Raw genomic sequence first — 18,490 nt, forward strand, 5'->3', positions numbered from 1 at the left:
TCCATAGATCGATCAGTTTACAAGTGCCAACCCTTTAATTCTTCATTTTAATTAAACCATTGGAGCGCTTCGTGGTTTCAGTGTCACAGAAAGTAGCAGAAGTCTTATAATCAACACATGAAGCCAAAATCAATAAACAGCATTAAAGTTGCAGTCAAGTGCAATATTATTATGACTCACTCATTTGGCGCTGTGTGAAACAAAACAAGACTGAAACATCCTTTGTGATTGAATTCCTCTAAAAGTTCAATCTGCTCTACAACTGCAACTTTTATTTTTGAAAATAGTCTGAATTTACCCAGAATCCACTGCACTTGAGCTGCTTTCTTTGACGGATCAATCGAAATCCTCCTGAGTCGTGAGCTGGGAGTAAAGTGTGTCTCGTGTTTGTGGCTTAAAATGAAGTTAAAATGGGTTTTAATTAAGCAATATTACCCTCGAGGGTAATATTGCGATTATACAACAATTACCAACAAAATAGAGCGTATAATTAAATAAATATTCATGTTGATGGACGTTTTGCTCTCAAAATTTAAAGTTTTTTGCGAGTGTGCTTCCCGTTTCCATGGAAATAAATGGGGTCTGACTAATAACTGAAACACAATCAGTCACGTCAGTAGACTCCTATGTGTAATGGAACCTAGTTCACCTCTACAGCAAATAGTCCGAACCTTAGTAACGACCTAGCAACAGAAATGATTTTCTAGTCCCAGATGAGTGAACTCTGAGCTGACGTTCATGTTTTAACGCGGTCTCGGACTTTCCTGAACTAAATCAACACTGCACAAACTCGCTCAAGTTATAACAAAGATGCCGGTTTTTTCCTTTCACAGATGTAGCTTCTACAACCGCAAACTCTGCATGTAAATGAAGTTATAGCGCCGTGTCGCCGACACAGCTGATAGAGAAAGACATACGATTACTCCAGATTATTTAAAAGCCCAAAAGGCGCAAGCAAGAGAGAGGGAGAGAGAGAAACATACAGGTAATCACCTCCGTTTTATCCAATGAAATATTCAGCTCCAGGCCATATTTTAAAAAAACATATTCACCGCGATCACAACTCGTCTCTCTCCGACTTTGTAACGTTACACACATGGGAGGGAGACAATCCTCTCTGCTGTAACGGGGAAGTTTACAATATGTTAACAAAAAATAAAACATAATTGTTCTATAAATGTGACTTTGGCAGCTGTCAGGAACAACCTACAGGAGGTCAATGTAGTTTGTGATTTATTTTCACGAGTAATAAATTACGAAAAATCCATGTTGCCATGGAGATGTGTAAACAACATGACATGGCAAAGTAATATTTTCAGTGATGAGTCAGCCGTGCTGTAATGCTGATTTGAGCACGTTCTAAATGTTTTATTGACCAATCAGATTGCTTGGTCGGAACTACTTGTTGTATAATGACTATTAGTTCAGAGTGAACAGCTCCTCTCAGGGGTTCTGCTTCTGGTCTGGTTCTGGTCTTTAATCGTCAACTATTTTGATAATCTAATAATCGGTTTGAGTAGTTTTTTAAGAAAAAAAAAGTCCAAATTCTCTGATTTCATCTTCTTAAATGTGAATATTTCTGGTTTCTTTGTTCCTTTATGACAATAAACTGAGTCTCTCTTTGGTTTGTGGACAAAACAAGACATTTGAGGACATCGTCTGGTGGTTTGGGAAACACTGATTGATGTTTTTTTTAACATTTTTTAACATTTTATTGACCAAACAACAAGACAGATTAATCGATAATGAAAATAATAATTAGTTGCAGCCCTAATTTTTAATGTTGTTTTTTTTTTAGCTTGGTTTTTAGCTCATTGGCGTCGGTCGCCACCGTCACGTGATGTCGTCAGCAGACCAGCGTGAAGAGAGGAGATTATAAACAGAAACAGACGTGGTGTTAAACTTATGGGCTGTAATACAACAGTTAGTTGTTGTATTACAACTGTACGACGTTGTTCATTGATAAACTGAGACACTTGAGGAAGTTTAAGTGACGGTAACTGGTAGATTATTTTTGTACATCCGCTCCGACCGATTATTAGGTAGTGGCGATGGGCAATGATTATCGAACATTCAAATAGTCATTCAATTAAAAAAAAATCGAATAGTTTATGAGACTTTCATCTTATCGTCTGAAAAAATGTAAATGTTCCTTTTTTTACTGGTGCAGAAGAGAAACATGAAAAGACTCATACAACCGTCAGAAAGGTCTGAGTGAAACTCTGTCACATAAAAACAAATGAAACTGAGGAGCAGCACAAACTCTGCACGGTGCGGACTGATGAGGATCGGTACACTGCAAAAACTCAAAAAATCTTTCCAAGAATATTTGTCTTACTTCTTGTCAAAATGTCTCAATTCTAGTCAAAACAGTCCCTTTCCACTTAAAATAAGACTCATCACCTAAAAATTGACTTGTTTTTAGATAATTTTCACTTGTTTCAAACACATTTTCACTTGAAATAAGTAGAAAAATCTGCCAGTGACTTGGCACAAGCGCAAGTTTTTAGCGCTTGTAATAAGGAAGAAAAACTTGCTCCACTATCAGATTATTTCAAGTGAAAATATGCTTGAAAGAAGTAAAAAGTGTCTAAAAACAAGCTGCTTTTTAATCGGATGAGTCTTGTTTCAAGTAGAATGAGATTAGTTTTGACTAGAAATGACATTTTGACTAAAATTTAGACAAATATTCTTGGTAAGATATTTAGTTTTTGCAGTGTACCGGAGAATATTGAATATTAGAAACAAATGGATTAGTTCCCGGTGATTATCAATCAGTGCTTTTGCTTGAGAAGCCCGGCTGTAGTTTCACTTCCCCGTCGTGCCTGGCTGCTCACTGTCAGACTCCAGGCTCAGTGACGTTTCCGTGGTTATCTACGTCCGACTGGTCTCTCTGCTCCTCTCGTCTGTTCATCCGCCTCCACGACACACACTCTGTCTGATGAGGATCTGAACTCTGTGACGGAGCCAATCAGCAGCTCTTGATCCTCCGTCGTCCGAGGTCGTCGGGTCACATCGCTGCAGGTTTCCTCCTCCTGTGCACATCAGAGCTGCAAACAGCTGCAAACAGCTGCTGCTGCTGAGGTTGATTACTGACTGAACTGATGTTGCTCAGTCACATCGGCCAATAAGAAGCTGCTGCTTTGTGTCTTCAGACTCTGCAGATGAACTATAAACTGTTCTGTCCTGGTTTGATCTAAACAACACTGTAGGAAAAACACTGGACGATGACTCAGTGGAGGATTTTCACCTGTTTCGACTGATTTTTGTGTAATTTTCAGTGTTGTCCCAGAGAGAACTTAGTTGTTTAAGTTGGTATTTTATATTTATTTGTTTTGCTGATTTAACTGTTAAAGGGTTAGTTCAACATTTTGACAAACTGGCCCATTGCCATAATCCCTATAGTCATAGCAGTAGGTTCGTTACCTTTAATTGTCGGTGCAAGCTATTTTTAGAACGGCGGAGCAGAGCGGCGAGCTGCTCAGAGCTACGCTACGGAGGCTCATGGGATTTCTTGGTTTCCCTCATCAAACTCATCAAATACACAATCCAACAACTCCACAACGCTCTGGTGGACAAGTTGTGACCTGCACATTCACCACGCTATGAGATAATAACACAACGTTACCAGACAGAGTTGTTTTAGAGGGAAATTCATGCAAAACCGCTGATGCGCGTTGCCTTCAGGGACAGTTTTTCATCAAGCAGTCTCTGTATTTCCCTCTAAAACAACTCTGTCTGGTAACGTTGTGTTATTATCTCATAGCGTGGTGAATGTGCAGGTCACAACTTGTCCACCAGAGCGTTTTGGAGTTGTTGGATTGTGTATTTGATGAGTTTGATGAGGGAAACCAAGAAATCCCATGAGCCCCCGACCGCAGCTTGCGGCTCTGCTCCGCCGTTCTAAAAACAGCTTGCACCGACAATTAAAGGTAACAAACCTACTGCTATGACTATAGGGATTATGGCAATGGACCAATTTGCCAAAATGTTGAACTATCCCTTTAATCACATTGTAACTTTATTTTGAAAGGTCTCATATTTTGTTTGCTTTGATTAGCGTTATCAGCCGAGGCGTTCAGGGACTTTTTTAAAAAAATGAGTCAATGTTTTGTACAGTGGTTTGTGTGTTATCAGTTAAAGTGGATTGTAAATTTATACGTCAGTGTGATGTTATGGAACATTTTGGGATCAAATTGACACGGCGTCAATAACAAACGAGTCGTTTTTATAAAGGTAGTGTTGCTCTCTGCTCGGCGGTCGTCATGGTTTCAGGTAGGGGATGTTGTGTCGTTGATTTAAAACCTTTGTTGCTGCTCAGTTGTGTGGAAATAATTCGCTGTTTTTCCGCTGTTTTGGAAACACAACACAAGGCTGAAAGAGTTTAAAACCCTCCGTCCTGTCGGTCTCTCACCAGCTGCTGCTCTTGTTGTATCTGCTATTTCTGGTCCCCTGATGTTACAGTTGTCTCTTAATCATGGTGCACTCACAGCTATGTAAATAAACAGTGAAACCAGATGCAGGATGTGCACATGTCGTCTACACTGCAGCTTGTTGTGTTGTGTCGTTATCACCAGCTTCAGTTTCACTTTCACCCCCCCCCCCCCCAAAAAAAAAACAACAAACACACACAATTTCACCAACGACTTAAAAAAACATGACATTTAAAGTCTGTTTTCCTTCTGATGTTATCGCATCGAATATCACACAACAATCCATCTTTGGTCTTTTCTTCTGAAAAGTCCAAACAGGAAGTGAAGATCGTCTCGTCTGGTCTCAGTCTGGTCCTGTGGAGGAGGAAGGTCGAGGTCACGGCTCTGCTGCTGCCACTTCACTTTGCTTTTTGCTTATTTAACATTTCACTTTGGTGTGGGACAAATTAAACATTAAAATAATCAGTGTTTTTCAACCTTGGGGTCGAGACCCCACGTGGGGTCGCCTGCAATTCAAATGGGGGTCGCCTGAAGTGTCTAGTAATTGATAACAAATATTTTTTTAAACTAATTATTATTCTTTTTAAAATTATGATTAAAAACACCACACACAATCAGAAACAACTGTATTCTATACTTTCACTTTCTCAAATATAAATTGAGTTCAAATAAAATGCAGCATGTAAAAATATGGCCGCGATCACGTGAAATCGCCAGAAATTTGTGATGTCGGAATGGGGTCACGAGCCAAATAAGGTTGGGAACCACTGCATTAAATACAATATTTTACATTTTCAGGCTGCATGAAATAGAAATACTTTACTCTATTTTGTTTATTTGAATGGGACAGTGCACATTAATGGGCATAACATGTAAATATGCCGGATTACAGCAAGATGCTAATTTCCGTCCGTAGTCCCAATAACATAAAAACAGTTCAACAGCAGTACACAGTACACATTACACATAATATAAAAAAGAAAAAGGCAACAATAACAACGAAAAACATATTGAGATACGTTAATTTACAACAATATGATACAAAAACATCATATTGCGATAATAATTATGATATGATGATGATGATAAAGGTATTTTAATGTAAACGTTCAATTTTGCTTCATTTTCACCTCAAAAATATTAAATTGCCGTCTTGTCTGTTGGGTCTTGTTTCAAAAACAAACACGTCCCTGTTGAATATGACTTGTTGTCCAGCGCGTCTCCATAGCATCACAACAAGGATCATTTCGATCCCCCTGCCCTTGTCAATAGTTTTTTAAAAACTATTTAAAAGTACTCGTTTTCAGACGTCCATTAATCCCATGTGTGAGTGTGGTGGGTTTCTGTGCTGCTGGTTGTTTATTCTGCTGCATTGTCATTGGATGTTGCTGTAAAGCTTTTTTTTTTTTCCTTTGTAGCGTGTGTTTTTAAATAAATGAAGTTTAAATATTATGAATAATGTGCAAAACAGAGCTGACAAGGCTGAGTGATGCTGCAGATCTCCATAGAGACTGAAGGAAGCTGCTGTTGGTATGAAACTACTAGACGCTCCCTTCACAATAAAAGCACCTATGTGATATATAAGCCACTCTACAAATTAAAAGTCCTCACTGTGGTGGATGGAGGGGAAGTTCAGAGTCAGATCTGACGACACTGTGTCTGACGTAAACGTTTACATCAGACTTGACCTCGGTTCAGTTTGTGAAGAACTTGAATATATTTATATAATATTTACCAGTTCAGCGTCCAGTCTCCACATTCTTCTCCTTCTTCGTCTTCAGGTCTTATTTAGTGTAGTTGTCAGCACCGTGCCGTCACACAGTGTGAGAACATCAGGCCTCCGTCTCTCCTGGAGCTGCTAGCACCACGGTCGCTAACAGCCCAGGCTAACACACACACACACACACACACATGCGGAGAGAGAGAGAGAGCAGCCAACCCTCACTGGCTGCCAGTCCTGCAGAGATGATGTCATTGTTTGAGACCGGCCATGCCGCCAGTGCTTTCTTGGCCATGATGCCCCCACCCCTCCTTACCCCCCCCTCCCTTTTCTCTTTGCTGCTGAATAATGGAGAGCTGAGGAGCTGAGGAGGAGAGGAGAGGAGGGAGAGAGGAGTGTTGGGTAAATGTCTGAGGTGGTTGTAGCTCTGTGGGAAATTAACTTAGTGATATTGGAGGAGTATTAACAGGAATTACACACACACACACACACACACACACACACACACACAGCTCATGACTGCGTTGCTTGTTCTGCCGGTTTTACTACATTTCTTTGATATCAGGTTTTATCATCAGTGCTGTTGTTTGTGCTTGAAGACGACTGTTGGTCGGTTGATAAGTTTGGTTGATCGGCTGCTTGGTTGGTTGTGGGTTCTTTGGTTTATCAGTTGGTCAGCTGATCGGTCGGTTGGTCAGTTTGTCGGCTGGTTGATGGTCAGTTGGTTGTTAGATTGGCAGATTGGTTGGTCAGTCGGTCGGGTCTTTGGTTTGTTGGTCGGTTGACTCACTGATCGGTATAGGCTGGTTGTTAGATTGGTCAATTAGTCAATTGGTTGGTCAGTTAGTTGGTCGGTTTGTTGATTGGTTGATAGTCAGTTGGTTGTTAGGTTGGCAGATTGGTTGGTTGGTCGGGGTCTTTGGTTTGTTGGTCAGTTTGTTGACTGATCAATAGGTTGGATGTTAGATTGGTCAATTGGTTGGTCAGTTGGTCAGCTGATTGGCAGGTCAGTTATTAGGTTGATGGTTGGTTGTCTGATAGTCAGTTGTTTGACTGTTGTTAGTCAGTCAGTTGGTCAGCTGACAAATGTTTGGCAGGTCAAATGTTTGGTTGGTTGGTTGATTTGTTTTTTTTTGGTTAGTCAGTTGGTTGGTTGATTGGTCAGTCTTTCAGTTGGTCAGTCAGTTGATTGGCAGATTAGCAGGTCAGTTGTTATAGGTTTGTTAGGTTGATGGTTGGTTGGTCAGTTTGTCAGCTGGTTGTTAAGTTGGCAGATTGGTTTGTTGGTCGGTTGGTTGACTGATCAGTAGGTTGGTTGTTAGCTGGTTGTTAGGTTTGGCAGATTGGTTTGTTGGTCAGTTGGTTGACTGATCAGTAGGTTGGTTGTTAGATTGGTCAATTATTGTCAGTCAGTTGGTTGGCTGATTGGCTGTCAGTTGTTACGTTGGTCTGTTGGTTGGTTGTTGGTTGTTTTGCCACCTCCTGAAGGGAAGTTGTGAATTGCGTCTTTACGGCACGTAGACGTTCCTCATGTTGTTTTTCTGTTTACAAATTACGTCACAATCAGTTTCACTTTGTGCTGAGTTCATGTGAAGTGTTTGTTTTGATGTAACTTTTATTAACCAATGACAGAAATACCCTGATGAGTTGAGTTGGTCAAATAGCTCTTCTTGTTCTTGTTCTTGTTCTTTGTGACAGAGCAAATGAACTACAGACTAGAATCTGATAAATAAACTGGAATCTGATTCTGGATCAGATTTTGTTCCTCTATATCTCTACACAATTCATGTGAAAAGTGGATCCTACATCAGATCGTCCACCATCAGGTCCGTTCCTTTCTCCTCACGGCTCCGTGATTATTGTTTATTAATGCGATATCTTCAATTAAAGATGGAGGACGTGGTTGTCTTGGTGTTTGGAGGAAGGGAGGGAGGGTGAGCTTTTTGCTATCTGTCTGTTAGATCCAACAACACTTATTGCCCCCCTCATCTCCCCCTCCCCTCCAGTGCCACCAGGACATGGCCGGTGGCAGAAGGGTGGGAAGGAAGCAGAGGAATGTAGCCGATACAGATAAAGTACTCTCCTTATCTGCTGCTGCTGCTGCTGCTGCTGCTGTGAGGCCTGAATTTATATAAAAAAACTCTCTCAAGTCAGATCCAGTGTCATATCTTCCTGATGTGCAGAAGATCCGTGTTTTTCCAAAACAAGACGTCCTGAATTATATCGTCCTCCTCCAGAGGGATGATGGGACTGTACAGCGCTCTTCACCCAGTGGGGAGGAGGAGGAGGAGGAGGGGGGGTGCAGGAGTGTGCAGCTGGTGCTAAGAGGTCGGGTTAACAGAGTTTATTTAACTGCACTGGTGGTTTCTTCGCTAACAGCTCTGCAGGGATGAGTCTGGCTCGGACTTGTCTGGTGTCGATGACTAATCCCTACACAGATCCGTGGTGGTGTTACACCACGCTCTGCTTTGCTTTTCTTACCTCCCCGATGCCAATTAATGAGCCTGTGTGTGACTACGCAGCGCTGCAGGAAGCCGCCGCCGCCACCGCCGCCGATCAATGGGCTCCGGTCCCGTTTTCTCAATAAATAAGCAGCGTGCATTAGTTGAAGATGCTTTTTAAACTGCTGACAGACGGCCAGGCAGACTGATCTGAGACCAGCAGCTCTGTGTTGTTTTGTTTTGTATGGGATGAGGAGCAGAGCCAGTTCCTCCGCCGCGTGTGGCGGCCTGTTGGTGCAAAGAAAAGCCCGACGCAAATAAACATGTGAAGGCAAAAAAAAACTAATTGGTGACTGATATTTGTGATGTGACACAGTGAGACTCAGACGTCCTGGTCCTGATGTGTCTCGTCATGTCAGTCAGTTACTCACCAGGAATGTGTGTCTGCTTGTCTTTGATTGGTCAGCTGGACGGACAAACCGGCTCCATTCAGATCAATGGCAGCCTGAGGGAGAGAGAGGTTGGGCCATGTTTTCACCTTTTTATAAGTTACAGTCTGTAAGTTTGCCATTTTAAAGTGTCTAAAAATGGACAGACCCATGTTAGATATTCTAACATGAAACCTTTTTAAATCTTTAACAATTCAAAACAGTGACTTTACAGCAGGTAAAGAGATGAGCTAATGTTTTGTGACTCTTTTAAATCAAAATATGCCAAAGTTGTGTGAAAAATGTGACAAAACACAACTTTTAAATGATGAGATTTCATTGGCTGTGGTGGTGAAGACAACATCTCCCATGATCCTACGCTCTCTCACGATCAAAATACGCCTTTTGCTATTGTTTTATTTACACTCTCAGTGTCTGACATTACAAACAAGGCTAGAGTTGATTCATTAGTTAAGTACTCATTTATCAGTTTATTTTGACAGGGGCCATTACGTTGAATTAAAGGCAACCGATCTAAAACGTATACGACTTCTTGCCATAGGTAATTTGTAGCCTTTGGAAATTAACACACATGACACAACTCTCTATAAAGATTCACATAAATGCATTCAAATTGACAGTAAAGCAGAAACAGACGAGCAGATTGATGATAAAGACAAAGAATAAGAATGACTACAATATAAAGAAGTACCAATGAAGACAAAACAAAGGGAAGAGAAACATAAAATGTACTTTGCAATAAAAAAAAACATGTAACTTGGTGTTTCCAAACTTAAATAAGCATTAAATCAATCAATTTCCATCATTTTTGGTGTAATTGAATTACGCTATAATTGTTATAAAATCAGATCTATAGCCTGTTTTTACACGTCTCCTTCACGCCTCGTATAAATGTTATGGACATGGTGGCGTCACCTCTGATCCTGGACCAGCGGGACATTACAAGGCTTTGTTTGGCGGGTCGTGTGTGTGTGTGTGTGTGTGCGTGTGTGTGTGAGAACAAGACAAAAGACTCTGAGCATGAAACAGGATTTTCCTTCTCGGCCTGGAAGCAAATCCGTCTTCACTGAAACTCTCCGTCCGAACGTTCAGAGGAGGAATCGTCGTCTCGTTCGCTGAAACGAACAACGACGTAAAGACACAAATCCCAGAGCGGGAAAAATAAAACCCGATCGATCGGCGTCTTTAGAAACGTTGGAGGTTTGATCAGATAATTAGCGCCGACGGAAACGGGACGAGGTTTTATCTCCCAATAAAAACCAGGGTCAGAGATGATATTTGGAAAAACACACTCTCCTCCTTTTGTTCTTTGTCCTCTTTTGTTCCCGTGGCGACGCCGCAGACGGAGAGACGACTCGGTGCGACCGTGGTGGTTTTTATTGATGGGAATCCATCATGGATCAGTGATCAGAGCGAGCAGAGTCGCTGAGTGTAGGTGAAAGGATGAAAGCATTTTACATGAGAGAGACGAGCAGAAACCGTGACCCTCCACCCGATTCCCTACTGTCCAATTGACCACTGAGTCGTCACGGCGACTGATGGATGGGAACCACCGAGTAGGAAACCAATATGCAAAACACTGTACGGGAAAAAAAAACGTGTTGTCTAAAGCGACTAATTGTGAATTTGTTTGTCTTAAGACGACAGAAAATATCCGTATGTGCATCAGCGGTTACCGTGGTAACAGAAGAAGAAGAAGGGCTTTCTTATTAACAAGCATATAGGCCTACAATGAAACTGCAATCTCCCCGTAGTGCATTCGTTAATGAATAGATAAATAAACAGGGGTTTAAAATAGTCAAGCTGCTGCACTGTAGCACTATATTGTTAATAAGAAGGAGTGTTATAATGAAGCAATGCAATATGAGTAGAAAAACCAGTAAAACAGGCCGAGGAATAATGAAATATAAAATGGTGAAATATAGAAATAAACAGTACAGTGACTCTCCTGTGTTTTATTTTGAAGAGTTGATCCCTAAGAAGATTTAAAATCCATCTCAGTGTAGTTTTCCATCTCCTCTCTCAGCTTCTCTCTGGAGCTCTAGTAACAACAGGTCGCTGTCAGCCAATCAGAAGAGAGGAGGAGGCTCTGAGTCTCTCTTCTGATTGGCTGACTGTTTTCTGAGTGATACGATAAAATAAAAATAGAGCAGATTTACAGAATAAAACACTCAGAGAAACCAAATCCTGCAAAGCTGTTGTTGGATCGATGGTGGGTCCAGGTGTTGAGGGGGCGGGGCTTTGTTGTGACATCACAAAGTGACAGGAAGTCATGGAAAGGTCTGAGCCAGACCACACAGCCTCTCTCTCTCTCTCTCTGCAGGGTTACAGCAGCAGTTTATGGAGCTTATAACAAAGATGCTGTTCCGCATACGTAAAGACGGAGCTCAGAGCTGCTGCTGCTGCTGCTGCTGCCTCCATGATAAACCTGTTCACTGTCAATGATGCTGTTGTTTATGAAGATTTAAAGGGATACGCTAACATTTTTTTTTTTTGTGTCTTGCCTCACTCCCGAGTCCATGACCAGCAGATAGACACCATCCTTTCGACTGTGCGTGCAGTAACAAGGGAGATAGAGCCGTATCGCCCGTAATTAGCTTAGCTCAAACACTGGAAGTGTATGGGTAGTGTTAGCCTGCCTCCTACCTGAGCCGAAATCAGCAGTCAGAAGTTGATTTCATTTTAGCTCTAAACTCTGTAAATTAGGGCTGTCAATCGATTAAAATATTTAATCGCGATTAATCGCATGATGATCATAGTTAATCGCGATTAATCACAAATTAATCGCATATTTTTCATCGGTACATTAAATTGATTTTTTCAAATTGTAATACTTTTTTCAACGTGAGAATAGACAAATGCTTGCTTTGTGCAAAAACGGGTTTATTTATTTCTACAATGAGAAATACTCAGTTCAAGTAACTAACATATGCAAACTGCATAGTAATGTTTATTACACAGTAGTGTGTTGAACTTCACACTCGATCCATTTAACAGAAAAGAATGCCCCTCAATGCACTGCATAGCAATTTGCATCAAATTCAAAACAAACAGGGTGATGCACAAATTTAAAAAATAAAGTGTGCATGAGTGTTATAGAACATGTAAACAACTGTTATGTTATATTCAGCAGAGGCTGAACAACCCAACCTCCATCTCCTCTTTTAACAGACCAAATAAACTTAACTAAACATCAGCCTCCATTTCTTCTCTTTTTTACCAGACCAAATGAATGTCAAGTTATTTCTTTCCACTGAGCCAGTTGTTCAAACAGACAAGCCTGTTGACATTTTCAGAAGCCAGGGAGGCTCTCTTCTTATTCACAATATGCCCGGACAGTGAAAACAGCCTCTCGCATGGCACGGAGGTGGCAGGTGTTGCCAAGTACTTGCGTGCAAGGCGGGCCATCATGCTGTGTGCCCCTTCATGGTTGGACCACCACTGCTGCGGACAATCCTCCATGTCAATAGTGGGCTCCGCCTTGTAGCGCTCCACACAGCTCTCAAGGCAGTCCTCTTCTTCATCAGATGAAGACCCTGGAGCAAGCAGGAGAGCTAATCTTTTCTTAGGTGGCCCAGGTGCCACTGGTTGTTGTTGCTGTGCAGGCTTCTCCTTCCTGAGTAAGGCAGTGATCAAACGCCACACCTCAGCCCTGTCAGGTTTGCTCAGACACTTTAGGTCCTTAAACCTAGGATCTAGAGCTGTCGCAATCCTCAGCCATGCCATGTTTGTTTTGTCCTTGCGTTGCTCCAAGTCTGCTGTGAAGGTCTCCTTGAATCTAACCATGTAAGCTGGGTCATCCTCAGAGGCCTGCATGACTCGTGACAGATGGCATAAGGCTGGCAGCACTACTGAACAGGATACAAACTTCTCTCCTCCGAGAAGTTCTGTTATGTACCTGCAATAATAGGGGAAAGACAGTGTTAAGAACTTGTTACATTCACCCACAGAAGGGCTAAAGACCCCCCCCCCTTCTTTACACAGACACACAGACACACACACACACACACACACACACTCTCTCTCTCAGCTCTCTTACTCTCTCTCACACACACACACACACACACACACACACACACACACACACACACATAAAGCCAGGCTGGATAGTGTGCTGTTGCAGCCACAGCGTCGTTTGCCGTGCACACCGAAAATAAAATGAAACCGTTTTTTGCCGGTCAGGACGACAGTGATTTACAGCCTGTGTTTGGGAGGAGGGGGGAGAAGGGGGGAGGAGGAGGGAGGGGGGGGGGAGATGGGGGTCATGGAAAGGTCTGAGCCAGACCACACAGCCTCTCTCTCTCTCTCTCTGCAGGGTTACAGCAGCAGTTTATGGAGCTTATAACAAAGATGCTGTTCCGCATACGTAAAGACGGAGCTCAGAGCTGCTGCTGCTGCTGCTGCTGCCTCCATTATAAACCTGTTCACTGTCAATGATGCTGTTGTTTATGAAGATTTAAAGGGATACGCTAACATTTTTTTTTTTTGTGTCTTGCCTCACTCCCGAGTCCATGACCAGCAGATAGACACCATCCTTTCGACTGTGCGTGCAGTAACAAGGGAGATAGAGCCGTATCGCCCGTAATTAGCTTAGCTCAAACACTGGAAGTGTATGGGTAGTGTTAGCCTGCCTCCTACCTGAGCCGAAATCAGCAGTCAGAAGTTGATTTCATTTTAGCTCTAAACTCTGTAAATTAGGGCTGTCAATCGATTAAAATATTTAATCGCGATTAATCGCATGATGATCATAGTTAATCGCGATTAATCACAAATTAATCGCATATTTTTCATCGGTACATTAAATTGATTTTTTCAAATTGTAATACTTTTTTCAACGTGAGAATAGACAAATACTTGCTTTGTGCAAAAACGGGTTTATTTATTTCTACAATGAGAAATACTCAGTTCAAGTAACTAACATATGCAAACTGCATAGTAATGTTTATTACACAGTAGTGTGTTGAACTTCACACTCGATCCATTTAACAGAAAAGAATGCCCCTCAATGCACTGCATAGCAATTTGCATCAAATTCAAAACAAACAGGGTGATGCACAAATTTAAAAAATAAAGTGTGCATGAGTGTTATAGAACATGTAAACAACTGTTATGTTATATTCAGCAGAGGCTGAACAACCCAACCTCCATCTCCTCTTTTAACAGACCAAATAAACTTAACTAAACATCAGCCTCCATTTCTTCTCTTTTTTACCAGACCAAATGAATGTCAAGTTATTTCTTTCCACTGAGCCAGTTGTTCAAACAGACAAGCCTGTTGACATTTTCAGAAGCCAGGGAGGCTCTCTTCTTATTCACAATATGCCCGGACAGTGAAAACAGCCTCTCGCATGGCACGGAGGTGGCAGGTGTTGCCAAGTACTTGCGTGCAAGGCGGGCCATCATGCTGTGTGCCCCTTCATGGTTGGACCACCACTGCTGCGGACAATCCTCCATGTCAATAGTGGGCTCCGCCTTGTAGCGCTCCACACAGCTCTCAAGGCAGTCCTCTTCTTCATCAGATGAAGACCCTGGAGCAAGCAGGAGAGCTAATCTTTTCTTAGGTGGCCCAGGTGCCACTGGTTGTTGTTGCTGTGCAGGCTTCTCCTTCCTGAGTAAGGCAGTGATCAAACGCCACACCTCAGCCCTGTCAGGTTTGCTCAGACACTTTAGGTCCTTAAACCTAGGATCTAGAGCTGTCGCAATCCTCAGCCATGCCATGTTTGTTTTGTCCTTGCGTTGCTCCAAGTCTGCTGTGAAGGTCTCCTTGAATCTAACCATGTAAGCTGGGTCATCCTCAGAGGCCTGCATGACTCGTGACAGATGGCATAAGGCTGGCAGCACTACTGAACAGGATACAAACTTCTCTCCTCCGAGAAGTTCTGTTATGTACCTGCAATAATAGGGGAAAGACAGTGTTAAGAACTTGTTACATTCACCCACAGAAGGGCTAAAGACCCCCCCCCCTTCTTTACACAGACACACAGACACACACACACACACACACACACTCTCTCTCTCTCAGCTCTCTTACTCTCTCTCACACACACACACACACACACACACACACACACACACACACACACACACACTAGGGTTGTGCCGATTGGCGATCCAATCGTCTATCGGCGATTGGAAGGACGATCGGCGATGTTTTGTTTTCTTGCCGATTTTACACACACACATACTCGCTACTTTTTTATTGATCTAATGCGCAATCTGTTTGTTTTGTTTTAATGAAGCCGCTTGGCTTGCTGCTTCCAACTATACTCTGTCAAATGACAGTGTTTCACCAATCAGATGCAGCCACTGGCGACGTCCAATCAGACGGAGCCAGGTAGTCATATGACCGCACACAACATCTCTGTGGTAAACAGGATGGCCACTCCGCCTCAAATTTGAGGAAACACGTTTAGCTGGTGTTGTGGCTGTGACTAGGCTGCTATGCTAGGCTGCCGACGCCAGCCCTGTATGTCACAGCCCGACGACGTGTTCACTGATATGCCACAAATAAATAACGTCCGCCATGAATAGATTTTTCGGCTTTCGGCAACGCAATATCGTTCCGTTCATTGATCATAGCGCTCTTTCTCCGTTATTAGCCCTCACACACACACACACACACACAGAGAGAAGCGCGCATGCATGACAGCAGGGCACGGTAAAAGCGATACTCATACGCCGCCGCCGCCGCCCCCCCCCCGGTCGAACGAACACGTGGAACGGCCGCCGCCGCCAACTACCCCCCCCCCCGGACCCCGGCGATAGATAGGTCTATCGGCGATCTCCAGGGAGGGCGATTGGGACGATCTGAGAATGTCAAAATCGCCCAACACTAACACACACACACACACACACACACACACACACACACACACACACACACACACACACTCTCTCTCAGCTCTCTTACTCTCACTCTCACACACACACACACACACACACACACACACACACACACACACACACACACACACACACTCTCTCACTCTCACACACACACACACACACACACACACACACACACACACACACACACACACACACACACACACTCTCTCTCAGCTCTCTTACTCTCACTCTCACACACACACACACACACACACACACACACACACACACACACACACACACACACACACACACACACACACACACACACACTCTCTCACTCTCACACACACACACTCTCACACACACACACACACACACACACACACACACACACACACACACACACTCTCTCACTCTCACACACACACACTCTCACACACACTCTCTCAGCACACACACACACACACACACACACACTCTGTCTCTTTCCCTCACTCACACACACACCTAGAAACAATTATTGCATCAATGGGAGTATCAGACAGTAACTCACCTGCAGGGTTCCAGCACTGCCTCCAACTTCTGCAGTTTATCCAGCTCAGCTGCTGTTGGCATGGTGACCTTGGTTGCATGGAGGGCCAGGGCATCTCTCAGTGGTTCTTGATTTCTCAGAATACGCCTGATCATCTCCAGGGTGCTGTTCCATCTGGTTGAAACATCCGGTGTAAGCACCTCTTTAGTTTTTCCCCTCGCAACTTGTTGCTGCTCAAGCTCCGCTGAATTTGGCGCACTGTGCTTGAAATGGCCGACTACCTTTCTGCATTTTGCCAGTGCATTATCAAATGGGCTGTGTTGTAGAGAAACGGTGATAGCTCGCTGGAGAAGATGTGCTGTGCAGGGCATGTGCTCAAACGGGAGCTCCTTAGACGCCGCGATCATGTTCCGTGCACTGTCGGTGGTCAGCGTGCTGACTTTCTCTGTGATGTTCCACTCTCTCGCTATGTGCATGAAATGCTCCGCGCACGTACTGGCGTAAGTGCCTCTCCTCTGTTTTCATAACAGTTAGAGCTCGCGACTGAAGTCTCCACTCGTCATCAAAATAATGCGCCGTGACGCCGAGATAACTATGATTACTCAGTGAGGTCCAGTAGTCTCCGGTCAGCGCCACTGTGCCTGTCTGCCCCAACGCCGCCGCCACCTTGGCTCTCTCGTCCTCATACAGCTCGTGGATATTCTTGACCGTAGTGGCTCGACTAGGCAGTTCGTATGTCCAGTCCTTGGATGCAATGCGGATTATTTCTCGCAGACCGTCGTCCTCCACAATACTTATCGGCCTGCACGCTGTAGCCACCCATTTAGCGACTGCTTTTGTAAGTTTGCGGCTTGTAGAGTCGTCCACCTGTTTCCCTTTCAAATTATCCAGCGTGGTTTGCTTCATGCGAGGAGGGGGCGCCGGCGTCTCTGCATCCGCTGTGTGCTTGGCCGACAAGTGGTATTTGAGACTTGACGTACTCCGGTGGTAGGTAAATTCACGGTGACAATAAATACAAATGACTTTTGTCCTGTCACGAGAGCCATCTGGCAAGACTTTGTAGCTGAATTTGCCATTCAAAATACTATAACTTTCCATTACTGCTCACGGGGATGTAGTCTGTTGGCGGCATCGACCTCGGCGCATTGCTTCCTGGTTTTCCAAGCTACGGAATGGCCCGAGGTTCAAATGGCCCGAGGTTCAAATGTCACTGCGTTAATCGCGCATTAAAAAAAATAGTGCCGTTAAAGGCATGCTGCGTTAACGCGTTAATAACGCGTTAACTTTGACAGCCTTACTGTAAATATATCACTTTATCAACATTTCAAACATGTTTAGGTGAGAAAGTAGCCGTTTAGATCAGCAGTGTGTCGTTAATTTGTCTAAATACCAGCTGTTTACAATTTTGTTCGGACGAATTCAGCGCTACTCAAGCTAGCCGTTGTGACCAACGCACTTCCGGTTACTTTCACAAAATAAAACACCCGTTGCCCTTTACATACAGAAAACCATGACGATAGAATTTGTGCTTTTACTTTGAAACAGGAAGCTAACCTACCCTCGATGTAGCTAGCTTGAACCAAAATAAACCGTCTTTGCTTGAACCCTCCGTTTTGACCGATCTCGTCCCGTTAGCGGCATTTGACCGCTCAAGATGCCTTACCGGAGAGTTTTGTCAGCTCTGAGACGAAGATCGGCCCGCCGGTTTCCGTTTAGAGTTGCTGAAGAGTTTCTCTGATGACTTTAGGTGGAGGCAGGCTAACACTACCCATACACTTCCAGTGTTTGAGCTAAGCTAATTACGGGCGATACGGCTCTATCTCCCTTGTTACTGCACGCACAGTCGAAAGGATGGTGTCTATCTACTCGGGAGTGAAGCAAGACAGGAAAAAAAAATGTTGGCGTATCCCTTTAAATCCTTAAATCTTAAAAATGTACCCTTTCAAACAGGCCACATGCAGTTTTCTTTTTCATGAGAATACAACAGTTTTATTCAGTAATCCCATGAAGCTTCTTAACCAGGAAATTAAAAGACTTGTGGTTTTCACTGCTTTAACGTATGTGACATGTTTATATGCCAGATC

At 43.4% G+C, this 18,490-nt stretch overlaps 2 protein-coding genes across 2 annotated transcripts in view; one reads left to right on the plus strand and one right to left on the minus strand.

The window, feature by feature from the left end:
• sorl1 (sortilin-related receptor, L(DLR class) A repeats containing) overlaps nt 1–18,490 on the plus strand; it is a 128,287-nt gene that overhangs the window by 4,819 nt on the left and 104,978 nt on the right. The gene's annotated exons all lie outside the window — the stretch shown is intronic.
• On the minus strand, nt 14,180–16,839 carry LOC146975461 (E3 SUMO-protein ligase ZBED1-like). Its single transcript, XM_085794396.1, has 2 exons — nt 16,428–16,839; nt 14,180–14,933 (listed from the first exon to the last, which is right to left on the minus strand). The coding sequence occupies exons 1-2, from the start codon at nt 16,811–16,813 to the stop codon at nt 14,276–14,278; spliced, it is 1,044 nt and encodes a 347-aa protein (XP_085650522.1). The 5' UTR covers nt 16,814–16,839; the 3' UTR covers nt 14,180–14,275.

The sequence above is a fragment of the Trachurus japonicus genome, chromosome 13 (assembly GCF_045865225.1).
Source record: "Trachurus japonicus isolate A0001 chromosome 13, Traja_1.0".
Taxonomy (NCBI): Eukaryota; Metazoa; Chordata; class Actinopteri; order Carangiformes; family Carangidae; genus Trachurus; species Trachurus japonicus.